General features: G+C 45.3%; 1 protein-coding gene across 8 annotated transcripts in view; it reads left to right on the top strand.

Moving 5' to 3' along the window:
• The window catches only part of ARID1B (AT-rich interaction domain 1B), a 415,788-nt gene that overhangs the window by 99,756 nt on the left and 303,963 nt on the right, over window positions 1-12,069 (top strand). For 7 of the 8 annotated variants that reach the window (XM_080666163.1, XM_080666164.1, XM_080666158.1 and 4 more), the window contains one exon: window positions 3,128-3,322. The exons of the other annotated variant lie outside the window; for it this stretch is intronic. In XM_080666163.1, the coding sequence (XP_080522289.1) occupies window positions 3,128-3,322 (195 nt within the window). The remainder of the gene's footprint in view (window positions 1-3,127; window positions 3,323-12,069) is intronic. 8 annotated transcript variants of the gene reach the window in all.

Genomic DNA, 12,069 nt, shown 5'->3' with positions numbered 1-12,069 from the left:
TAGGCCGTTCACTCACTGCAGATTCTGAAGCACCAGCTCAGCCTTGATTTTCACACTTCCATCTAAAGTTTTATTTTACCTTTTGCAACAAAGTGTGGAAAATAATTACATTTTGCTGTTTTAGGCATAAATTCTAACTAATTTAAATCATTCTGGCGAAACTTAATTCTTAGTCCTTCTGTTTTAGTTTTATTACAACATATCTATCAAAATATGTGTTTATGTTGAATTATGAAGTCAGCACACGTGTAACATCAGAGTATTGTTTGAGCAATTTCTGTCATTGTTATGTGCACAGTTTTTCTTGACGGGTAAAGGTAACACAGCTAGAACGCCATGAAACTGAGTTTTGAGAACTATTTGGCCTGCACATATTTCATTCAGGTTGATCAGTTCCTGGCAAGTTCCCGTGAGTCCCTCAGGACCGAGCGCAGGTGTTTCTTCTCGGAAGGCTTGGCGGTCTCCTTGCCCAGGGCCTCGCGTGCCCAGTCAGGACGTCCCTGCGTGCGCGGCTTTGTGATCTCCGTCCAGCCCCTCTCGTGTAGGGACTGCCTCGCTTCTCAGCCTCTGACACTCCTTTCTATGCCTCCAGTGTCTGGCACAGTGCAGTTCCTGAGTGGTGCATGGATTGTTCAAGTCATTAGAATGAACACCTGGGTAACCCTAAGAAGGATGAAGGGCAAACATGGATGCAGCCTTGGGTGGGGCGTCGGTGGGAGGCAGGCCTGGCAGCTTCCTCAACTTGGGTTTGGGGTGTGTGGTCCTGACTCCCCTTTCTTGCCTCCCATTCGTGCCTCAGTTCACAGTCTTTCAGTTTCTGCCCTCACCTCTGTGATGAGACTGCCCTTGCCACGGTCAGCAATGGCCTCCTAGTCAGCGGGACAACAAAAGCTTTAGCCCTCCCCTGGTGGACACCTGGGCCGCATTTGCCACGCCTGTTCTGTTGCTACACATGACTCCCTTCTCTTGCTCTCTAGAATTCTGACTATTCTTTTGGTCTCTCTGTCGGCTTCGGCCTCCCTCCCCCCTCTCCCTTAATTGGTGATATTTTCTAGAATTTTGACCTCCACCTATTTTTCTGTTTTCATATATTCTTCCTGGATAAAATTCTTGTTTCACATGATTCCTGTCAATTAATTCAGCTAGTATTTATTGAGCATTTACTATGTGCCAAGTGCACTGTCTGACTTCTGTCCTGGAGATGTAATAGTGAGTAAAACAAAAAGGTCGCTGCCCTCCAGGACCATATGTCCTCTGTATGCAGAGTTCCCGCGTTATTATCGCAGGCCAGGCCTGACCACCAGTGGAAACCATTGTGTGTCTTCCTTCTGGGTCTTTCTCCTGGGTTTCCAGTGGGAACCTCACATTTAATCTGGAATCCCGAAGGGCCCCACCTCCCGGGAGTGTTGGTCTGCTTCTGCCCCGCGTGCTGTCCCCGACGGTGTCTCAGCGTCTCTGAAGCCCCCTTGCTCCTGGCTTCCACCACGCAGTCTCCGAGGTGCGCTGTGCTCCGGGCCTGTCACTTGAATCTGGGCTTGTTTCTTCCGCTGCTGCTACCAGTTCAGGACCTCAGCTCACCTGCTGCTGTGGCCACCACCCTGGCTCCAGCCATGCCCAAGATCCGCCTTCTGAGAGGCAGATCTGACTGTAGCTCTGTTTATCCCCAAGTACAATCTAAAGCCTTTAAAATAACATATAAGGCTCACCTTGTATGTACTGGCTTCTGCCTGCTTCAGCTTCTCCGCAAATTCCTGCTTCATTTGGGTCTAAACTGCTTGTTCCTCACGCACACCAGGTAGCTCCTCTCCCCTGAGCCCCTGCTTCGTGCTGTGTCTCTGCTTTGTGGTATTCTACGCCCTGCCCCTCCCCACCGTGAACCTGGGTTTCCCCTGTTCTCCTGCTAATCCTCAAACCTTCCTGAGCGTTTCCATGAACTCAGTGTGAACATGGAGTCTGGCCCGCAGTAGGGAGCAGTATAGGGTTTGGGAAGGAAGGCGTGACCGGCCTGTTGGGTGAACGCTGCAGGCCCTGTGGCATTGTGGGGAGGGACTTCCCCACCCCTGCCTGGCTCCTTTGAGGCTCTGGGATCTGAAAGCCCAGGCTGAGGCTCTGGTTCTGGCTCTCCCGCATGGCCTTGGCCCCGAGGCCCTTGGCTGAGTCACCAAGACAAGAATAAATCGCAGAGTCTAGTTTTGAACTGGTTATGTTTGGTACGATGCTGACTTGCATAGGAAGGTGGCTTGTGACTCATAGTCCTGGTGCTGGTTCATGCACACTAGTGATCGCTGAACATTTTACCCTAGACATTCTGTATTATTTAAAATCCTTTCACTTTCTAATGAGCACTCAGATGCATTAATGTTTGATAAGGACTTGCAGACTCCGGTCTAAAATAGAGAGTTCTAAGAATACTTTGAAGTCAGAGAGTGTTCCTAACCACGCAGTAGGCCTTGCCTTTATTACCAGTAAGCTAAGAGGAGCTGGGTGAGACGGACTCCCACACGCATGGGTGAGACGTAGTCCCACACGCATGGGTGAGACGTAGTCCCACACGCGTGGGTGAGACGTAGTCCCACACGCGTGGGTGAGACGTAGTCCCACACGCGTGGGTGAGACGTAGTCCCACACGCGTGGGTGAGACGGACTCCCACACGCGTGGGTGAGACGTAGTCCCACACGCGTGGGTGAGACGTAGTCCCACACGCGTGGGTGAGACGGACTCCCACACGCAGAACAGGGTTTCAGATGCACACGTCTCCCTCTGCCCAGGATGCACAAGGTCTTCCCTTAGTTTACTTCAGGCTCCTCTTAGTAGTTAAAACCTTCCAAAAGGTAGAAACGTAGAACGTCTTGTGTCCATGGAGGTGTTTTCCTTCGTGCTTTTCTGGGCTTTCATTTGTCAGGTCATTGTTTTTAATATTTTTTGAAGGGTAGTTGTGATTTTAATGTATGTGTCATCATGACAAACTTTCTGCCTTTGTAACAAATAATGACTTAGTACAGTGGTCAGCAAACTGCGACTCGCGAGCCACATGCGGCTCGCGAGCCGCGGTTTGCCGCTCTGTTGACCAATGAGATTGCCGAGCACTGCCTCAGTAAGCTTACTTCTTCCCTTACTCTTTCACAGGGCAGCCCGATGGATCCCATGGTGATGAAGAGGCCTCAGTTGTATGGGATGGGCAGTAACCCTCATTCTCAGCCTCAGCAGAGCAGCCCTTACCCTGGAGGGTCCTACGGCCCCCCCGGCCCGCAGCGGTACCCTATCGGCATCCAGGGGCGGACCCCAGGGGCCATGGGAGGAATGCAGTATCCACAGCAGCAGGTTTGTGCCTCTCGTTCCTCCCCCACCCCTCCTCTCATTGGCGTAGGTCTGTCTTGTCTTTACTGTCCACCTAAGGTTGGTATTGGGAAAATTAGGGGGCATGTCACTGAGTTTCTGCTCTCTTCAATTTTCATAGTTTTTTTTTTTTTTTCAATAATCACAGGTACAACACCCCCCTCCCCCATTTCTTTTAAAGAAGGAAGAGTGAGCTTCTTAGAACACAGTTTGATAGAAGGCCAGTGTTGCCAGCTGTCTTTGAAAGATGTACCCTGTCATCATTTTGCAGCAAATTATATAGATCTTAGCCCTGAAGTGAACTTGGCTTTCCAACATTTCTGGTGTCAGACTGTCAGAGTTTGAGCTGTGACTAGACTTCCTAAGGCGAAGTTTTAAGTTATTTAAAGGTCTTTCTCATGAAGATAGCATCAACTTAAAAAATTTTTTTTTAGTCTCCCAAAAAGTTATTTTACTTTTATGTCTTTTGTACCTTTAGAAACAGGCTTCTGTATTTCATATAAGAGGATTTGATGTGTATCTGTTCTTTTAGATTTTCATGGGTTTTTTGTTTTTTACTTCAAACAAACAAAAAAGACTTTTCCCGTTCTCAGGACCCAGTATTTTTCTCTAGAATCAAACAGTTGGAGTTGCCTTAAGTGACCATGTGCCTGATAGCAGTAGTGACCCCCATCTCCTGGACGCTGGCCGTGAGCCCTGTATGTTGCCCGAGGAAGCAGGAATTCTGGGAAGGGTGAGTTAGACTTGGCAGGGGAGCTCGTCACTAGGAACACCAGAAAGGCTGATTATAAGCCCCCACTCGGTGCCGTTAGCCCCGGGGGGCTTCAGGCTGCAGCCTCCACAGAGGGGTTTCCGTGGCGCTGCCACAGCCCACTCCAGGGCTTCCTAGCCCTTCTCTCAGGGGGTGCTTCCTGACGTTTGACCAGAAACCTTTGTGGAAATAACACATTGGCTGGCACTTGTGTTCTCTCCAAAGTGGATTGGAGATTGTACATCCTGCTGCATGTGCCGCATTGAAAGTTCCGTCCAGGTGCCCCTGAGCCTTTTCTCTCAGAGGCAGAGTGTCTTTCCTCTCTGCCTCGGCTCCTCCACAAAGGGCCATGCCCTTCCTTCCTGCGGTTGTAGGGGGAGACAAGCAGCTCCGCCTTGGAGTCCCGCTCTGCTTCCTTGCACGCCTCTGTCGCCGCCTCTGTCACCTCGGAAGCTCTCACCCTGCTGGTTCAAGATGGGAGTCTAGCAGGCAGTTGCATACTTAATTGTACTCTCCGTTTCCAACATCACTCCTTTCTCCCAGCAATATCTTACTATCTAGAGTACACATCTTTAATTGAGGCTGCTAATTGTGAGAGGGAGATCATTTGTAAAGGACTGAAAAGTGAGGCGGGAGGAGAAGGCCAATCCAGCTGGCTGCTGGAGCCCCAATTCTGCCCTGGCGACTGGGCGCTGGCAGTTCCATGTGATGCCCTGGCCGCAGGGAGCGGAGAGGCCGAAAGCTAGTAAGAAGCAGCAGGACCTTCAACAAAAAATTCTAAAAAAAAAGCAGCAGCAGGACCGTGGAGGGGGCGATGCTGGTCCCTCCTGCTTCTGCACCTTTCTCCCCGCTGCTTTCCTGACGTGAAGCTGGAAAGTCCTTTGGAAAGGGCTGTTCCTGGCAAGCTGCTGGCTGCTCCTTTATCTCTTTCTCTGAATGAGTTCCAGGCTTCTTAGACGTGTTTGCCATTGGCTTAGTCTGTAGTACCAAAGTGGGAATCGAACAATTGGGGAAGGTGTGTGAAGAATAATTACCTAGGAACATGCTTAGCTCACATATTACAGGTACATAGAGTAGCCTCAGTGTTCTTAGATTTTTGTTTTATTTAATCCCTGTGGCTCTTATGTACTTGTGAAATCCAGTAACGATTGGGTTTATTGGAAGGGCCAATTTAATGAAGATTACCTACCAAGTATTTTAGCAAATGTTTAATTAAGATTTTAGGTTAGGTATTTTACTGCTAACCAATAGCAATGCCTGATTCTAAACACAGATCGTTCTGATGGTGAAAGGGAAGTAAGGTATCTGGTGGGAAACAATGCTTTGGCTGGAAAATGGCAAACTTTCCTATTGAGTTCATCAGGATGGAGGGCTCTAAAACCCTTTATTGCTTTTCATCTTTTCATTAGTTGTGATACATCCTTGAAATAACCTATCTTGTTTTGAAACCTAAAAGGCTAAATTAAACATAACTGAATGCCTTTTTGAATGTGTGTAACGTTTTGAAGGGGACACACAGCTTCTATCATACATAGTAAGTTCATGTGGTCAGTTAGGTGTAGGTTTTGAAATGGGGAAAAAGTGAAGGTTTTGGTAAAGGTTATTAGAACACATTATTTTGTTAGCGTTAGTTTGTGTTCGTTGGTGAGGAGTTTTCAGTGAATTGCTCTGTTTGGGTACTTACGAACTTGCCCCCAAAGTCCTGGCACAGTCATTGCCGCTGGTCTTATGTGTCTTCTCCTTGTATTGATGTAATTGGCTGAGCCTTGTTGTAGTCATGGTTGCTAGTGTTGTTCAGGAAACAAGCTGAAAGATAATGATGACGTGGAGTTTTTAGTGCGTGGGCATCGTCACCTAGCCATGACTTTGCTTTGGGTGGCCTCCAGAGCTTTCTGTGTTTGGTTTGTGAACCTCTAATGAGCTGAATCCCGTTCACTTAATATTGCTCATATATTTATGCAAAGGATCAAAATGCAGGAATTCAAGTTTGTAAATTGAGTGGCCCACTTACTTACCAGCTGAGTGGTAAGTTGTCTTTGGCTCAGGGGTCACAGTTTGATTCCTGGCTGGCATTCCACCTCTGTGACAGGAATTTTTAATGAGTATTCTGTTAGAAAGAACAGCCATGCTTCTAGGAGATTGAACATGGGTAGTATCACTGCTTGCTTTTCGTCTCTGAGGGTCAGGAGGAGCTGGCCACTCAGTGTGTGATTTTAGTATTAACCTGGCAAGTCTTGATTTGTATGGTGATAATTTTATTTTTGAAATAAACTCATGACTGGGTCTTTGAAGCATGACTTGATAATGGTACATCATTTTGGTGTTTATTAACTGGAACTAGATTTGTGGTCTTTCACTTGCTGATTCTCCCACATCATCAGGCAAATACATGACTAAACAGATTAGTTTTGCACGGTGCCCTGAAAACTTGCCTACTTGGGTTTTTATTGAGCTGCGAGGGGAAATGAATTTTCTGTGCCTCTGTGGGGAACGTCCTGCCTCCAGCTCCTGGAATTCAAACCTGGGATGGTTAACAGAAAGGAATCCACTGGCTGATTGTCTCTCAGACAGGCTGCACAGAGCATGTGTAACCTTTAAGGAGACATGTACTAGGTCCTGACTCTTTCGGAGGTATTCACTTCCTTAAAAAAACGTAGATAGCAGAATACCTTTTCCTGGATCAGGGACAGGAGTGAACAAATGTTTGTTTCATTTTCCTTGTCCTTTGTGATCGTAAACGTATACGTAGGCCTGTGTGGCTTGCTTGAAAAAGATTTTTCATAGAAACGAAATAGCGCCCAGGAGAAATAGGTACAGAAACAAAGGTGTATTTATTTGTGCCAGGCAGATTATGTCATCTGAGGTTTTTCTTGAGTTATCAGGGGTTATTGAGTCGACATTTTAACTGTCCTTACCTTGTTGCCGATGTTTGTATAATCTGATGCCTGTTGGCATTACAAAACCAGGGAAAGGAATGAGGGTAAGGTGAGAGATAAGTTCATGAGTGCTTTTATAATGGAAAATGATGACTTTTTTAGTTTTTAAAAACACACCTGTATTGTGAAGACCTTTACAACTGTAAGACCATGGAATATAATCATTATTTTGAGAGATAGTCTGGCAAAATGAAATAGAAATTACTTATTTTTGTTTTAAAATAAAATGGAATTAAAATGAGTTTCTTTAAAAAAAAACTTAAAAAATGAATAGGCATTTAAATTTGTGTCTTTAATTTATTTTCTGCACCCTTTGGATATGTCTGTTTTGCTATGTGTATTTTGTGTAAAATATTTATTTTAGAACATAAGCATTTTATTTGGTGCCATCTTAACAGCCAAAACACTTCTTCCAATGCAAATATTTATTTGGGCAGCAGATGTTTCTAAAGGAGACAAACATTACAATTGTTTGGCTAAAATAAATGCGTTTTTTTTTTTTTGAGGTTATTAAAGCCTAGCAGGTTATAGGATTCCCATCTGTGTTACTTTCATAATTAAAATTATATATATGTTTTGATATTGTTTGAACAATGTGTCTGAAAAGTAAGATGAATGGGGAGGGGAAGACTGGTTAGATGTAAAAATTCTGAAGTCTTTTGACATGAAATGTTTGTGTAGACCAGGGGTGGGCAAACTTTTTGACTCGAGGGCCACCATGGGTTCTTAAACTGGACCGGAGGGCCGGAACAAAAGCATGGATGGAGTGTTTGTGTGAACTAATATAAATTCAAAGTAAAGGAGCGGAGGGGAGAGCAAGAGAACCCTCCGCTCTTTCGGCTCCACGGGCCGGATAGAACAGCCAAACGGGCCGGATCTGGCCCGCGGGCCGTAGTTTGCCCACGGCTGGTGTAGACTCATTCTCTGAATCTCCAAAGTGAATTTAGTAGCCAGGGTCTAATTTTCGTTTTCTCTAACAAGAGCTTTGGACTTCCTGTTTTTAAGGAGCATGATTGAGTGTGATAGGATGAGCCAGGAAGGCTTGACAACATAACGAGAGGAATGGGCACCTCCTGTCCGTTTCACATTCAGATTTAATTTTTTGATAGTTTATATTAAAGATATCCACCGGTATGCACACGCACACAGCATAAAACAGCATATTTGTGACAGTGGTATTGTGGTGTAATGAAATTATCTGTGTATGTATATAGATAATATATTAAACATGTACTTTACCTGCGTAAGGATGTACAGGCACATAATAGATAAATAAAATGCAGGTAAACATGTTGGCCGGTAAAAGAGTGTGCTGTGAGATTTTGCTCACTGTTAACTCAGTGTTTTTACATACGCATGTTCCCTGCTGCGAGACTCAGAGCCGAGCTCTTTGCTTGTGCCCCTGAAATGTTTGGAGTCCTTTCAGCAGACGCAGATTTTTATGAATAATGGCCTTTTGTTAGCCGCATCTTGTCTTGATTTCCTCAGTTGTTCTTCATCAGTGAACATGAAGGTATTTACAGTTTACCAACAAAGTACATTCACACCTCACATTTCTGCTTCCAAGTACATAGCAGATGCTACTGTCTTCGATGCCAAAGTCCCTGTAGATGGAGTTTTGTACCAGGAGAATATTTGTGAAAAGATTTGTAGATATGGTAATTTTTATTTGCTCCTTAAAATTTAAATTTCTGGAATACTTAACTGGTTTTATTTACTTTTTATATTGTAGTTGGATTTAAACATTTTGAAGCATTCAATGTGACTTCTTTTGTAGAGTGGTAGGTAATAAAGGAGATCACATTTCAAGTTAAATTTATAAAGTCTAAAATCTTTATCCTTTTCCCTAAAAATTAGAAAAAGACCAGGTTTTATACTTGAAATCAGCTTACTGAGAAAATGTGAGATGATTTTTCTTTTAGTTTGAAAAGCTACTTTTATATCAGGAAGTTTACATATATTTTTAATCCTCACCCAAGGAAATTTTTCCCATTGATTTCTATAGTTGGAAAGGAGGGAGAAGGGGCAGAGAGAGAGAAACATTGATATGAGAGAGACACATCAATCGGTTGCCTCCCGTATGCACACTGACCAGGGTGGGGTACCTGCAACTGAGGTCCGTGCCCTTAATCCGGGAATTGCACCCGAGACCCTTCGATCCATAGGCCGATGCTCTAACCATCGAGCCAAACAAGCCAGAGCTACTTTTTATCTGAACATTTACATTGTTGTAGGTATTCTAGATTATATTCAGTGTATAGTGCTTATTCTCTGCTGGTAGCTTATACTAGTGCTCTTTTTTTATTTACTTATGAATTCTATGTATTTTACATATATAGACTTGCAATCTAAAATGTCTGCTAAGCTTTTCTGTTATTTTTATTTTTGAGATGTAAATCCCAAGTATGTTTTAGTATGAAATGATTTACTTGAGTATATTTTAAGTAAAATTGGTTTATTTGCTTTCACCAAAGAAAAAAGTATATTTATGTTAACATTTAAACAATTAAAGTAAAGCTAACAGTTTATATCAATAAAAAAACCATCCATATTCCTTTAATGCTCCTTTAACAAAACCCCCAAAGTCCCAGAAGTTAAATTGAAAGTTCAAGTGACAAAATGGTGTATCTTAGGTCAGTGGTTGTCAAGCTTTGCTGAATGTTATGGCGCTTTAAAAACTCCAGGATGGATAGTCATTAACAAGGCATCTGCATGTAAATGCCTCCCTCTGTCTTCCTGTGAGCCCACAGGTGACTGCCCTGTGCATCTGGGTTAACAACCAGGGGTCAGATAGGCCAATAAGTAAGGACGAGAGCAGCTTCCTAACCAGCAGGTTCCTAACCAGCCTTCACTGGCTGGCAGCTCCTGCTGGGCCCGCCCCAGTGGGCCAGAAACTCACCTCTGCCCTAAAGGGATGAAATGTGCCCAGAACCAGGAGTTGGGACACTTTAGTCCTTGCCAATGAATGCTTAATCTGTGTGCGAGAGTGGAAAAATCTGGATCTCCCTGGGCTCATCTGCAGCTGAGGGAAATTGACTACAAGGTCTCCTCGCTTGGATTTTCCCCTTTAAAATAATAGGAAGTTAATGTTTCTTCATTTCAGTTTTAACTTTTTGTTTTGTTAATCCTCACCCAAGGATATTTCTTTCATTGACTTTTTTTCAGAGAGACTGGGAGGGAGGGGGAGTGGAACGAGAGAGAGGAAGAGAGATATGAGAGACACACATTGATTGGGGAGAGAGACGGGGCGGGGCGGGGGAGATAGAGAGAAAAATTGATTGGTTGCCCTGCACTCAGGGCATCGAATCTGCAACCCAGGCACTCACCCCTGGCCGGGAATGGAACCGGCGACCCTTTGGGGCACTGGCCACGGAGCCCCGCCAGCCAGGGCTCCAGCTCAGCTTTGGATTTTGGTCTTCCAGGCCGCAGGGACTTGGTTTTGCCCTGCGGTGGTCCATCTAGAACAGTGCCTGGCACTTCACAGACGTTTTCAAACAAGTGAAGGAAGAACTGGCAGACTCGCAGATGGCCAGTGACCTCGGCGCCCACGCAGAAAGGCCCGCGTTTTAGTGGCGGACCTGCCACCTGTGCTGGCTGAGGGGGCCTCCTCCACTGCTGTCACAGTGTCCGGTTGAACTCAGGTGGCGCTGGCTCCTCCTCTGATCTGCTAGGAGCTGCTGACAGCCACTTGGCCGTACTCCTAACCCTGCGTTTAGATTCCTAAGGAATTTCTGGTGAGAGACTGGGCTTGCATAGTTCACCTGTGTAGGGCTGTGTGTAGGGTTAGGGGCCTGTGATCCTTCTCTGATACTAACCCCATTGAATAGCTGGGGACAGCTGCCACTTTACTTCATGGCTGGTCCTCTGAATGCTCTCCTATTGGGTGTAATACCCTAAGCAGGGAGGTGAGCAACGTTTCTAGACCATAGCTGGATCAGATTTGGTGTGAGGGTGATACGAATTCAGATCTTCGTCCTAATCCTGGTCCTTTGACGGTGCTCACTGAGGTTAGGAAAATGGTTAGGACGCCAGTTATAGAAAACAGATGTTTTTCCGGTAGGAATTCACTGCTTTAGGAGAGAATGCCTTCCCGGTGGAACAGAGCTCTGCCGTGGGTGGGGGGAGGGGCTGTGAAATGGGCCCATGGCCTCTGTGGTGTGGACATGTATTATATCCACACTTACACTGGAGTTGTGTAAAGGCTGGTGGTTATTTGTGGAAAATCAGCCTCAAACATGACATTTTAGTTCTCTGTGAGTGAAGTTGGTAAGTTTAACCCACTCTTCTCAGCAGAGACTTTTCACTGCTTTATGGGGCACAAGCACCTCTGGAGCTTAGCTGTCAGCAGGGGTGGTATAGAGCAGGCTCACGCGGGGCACTGCCTTCCTGTACTGTGCGCTTGTTTCCGAGTGGAGGGTCATGGAAGTGCACCTAGGGGGAGAGAAATGAGCTTTAGATTGAGTGAGAAGGAATTATTCCTACGTGTTTAGTCCAGTTGAAGTTATATGGTAGATCAGTCATTTTTACTTTTAAGGAACCACAGGAATTCGGTGCCTCGGCTCAGATGTTGCCTCCTGCTCCTCCTCGTCGTCGTCATTGTCACCATCTTCCAGGGCCATTTTCTTATTTGTGAACTGTGAGAGGTCAGCAGGCGATGATAATAACAGTTGTGGTGCCAGGTACTATACCAGGCACTTTTACATGAATGTTCTCGATCCTTGCCACACTTCGGTTTGAAACAGATCCTCATTTTATGAATAATAATAATTGCTTATTGAGGGCTTATTCTGTGTCAGGCACTCTCTTCCTTTACAGGGACTGACTGGTCCTCACGCTGGCTCTGAAGTAGGTGTTAGGATCCTTAATTTGTAGACGAGGGAACTGAGGCCAGGGAGGTGAATCAGGTCAATCAGAGCGAAGATTTCAGGTCCATGGCTCGCGCCATCACTAAGCTCAGGATTCTGGTAGAACTGGAATGCTTCTCATCACTGAGACTGGAATTCACTTGAGTTTTTGAAGAATAAGACGGATTGTAATTAAGGTGG

This window comes from Plecotus auritus, assembly GCF_963455305.1.
Source record: "Plecotus auritus genome assembly, chromosome: 4".
In the NCBI taxonomy this organism is placed as follows: Eukaryota; Metazoa; Chordata; class Mammalia; order Chiroptera; family Vespertilionidae; genus Plecotus; species Plecotus auritus.
Note: the sequence above shows the minus strand (reverse complement) of the source record. Positions and strands in the feature narration are given on the sequence as shown.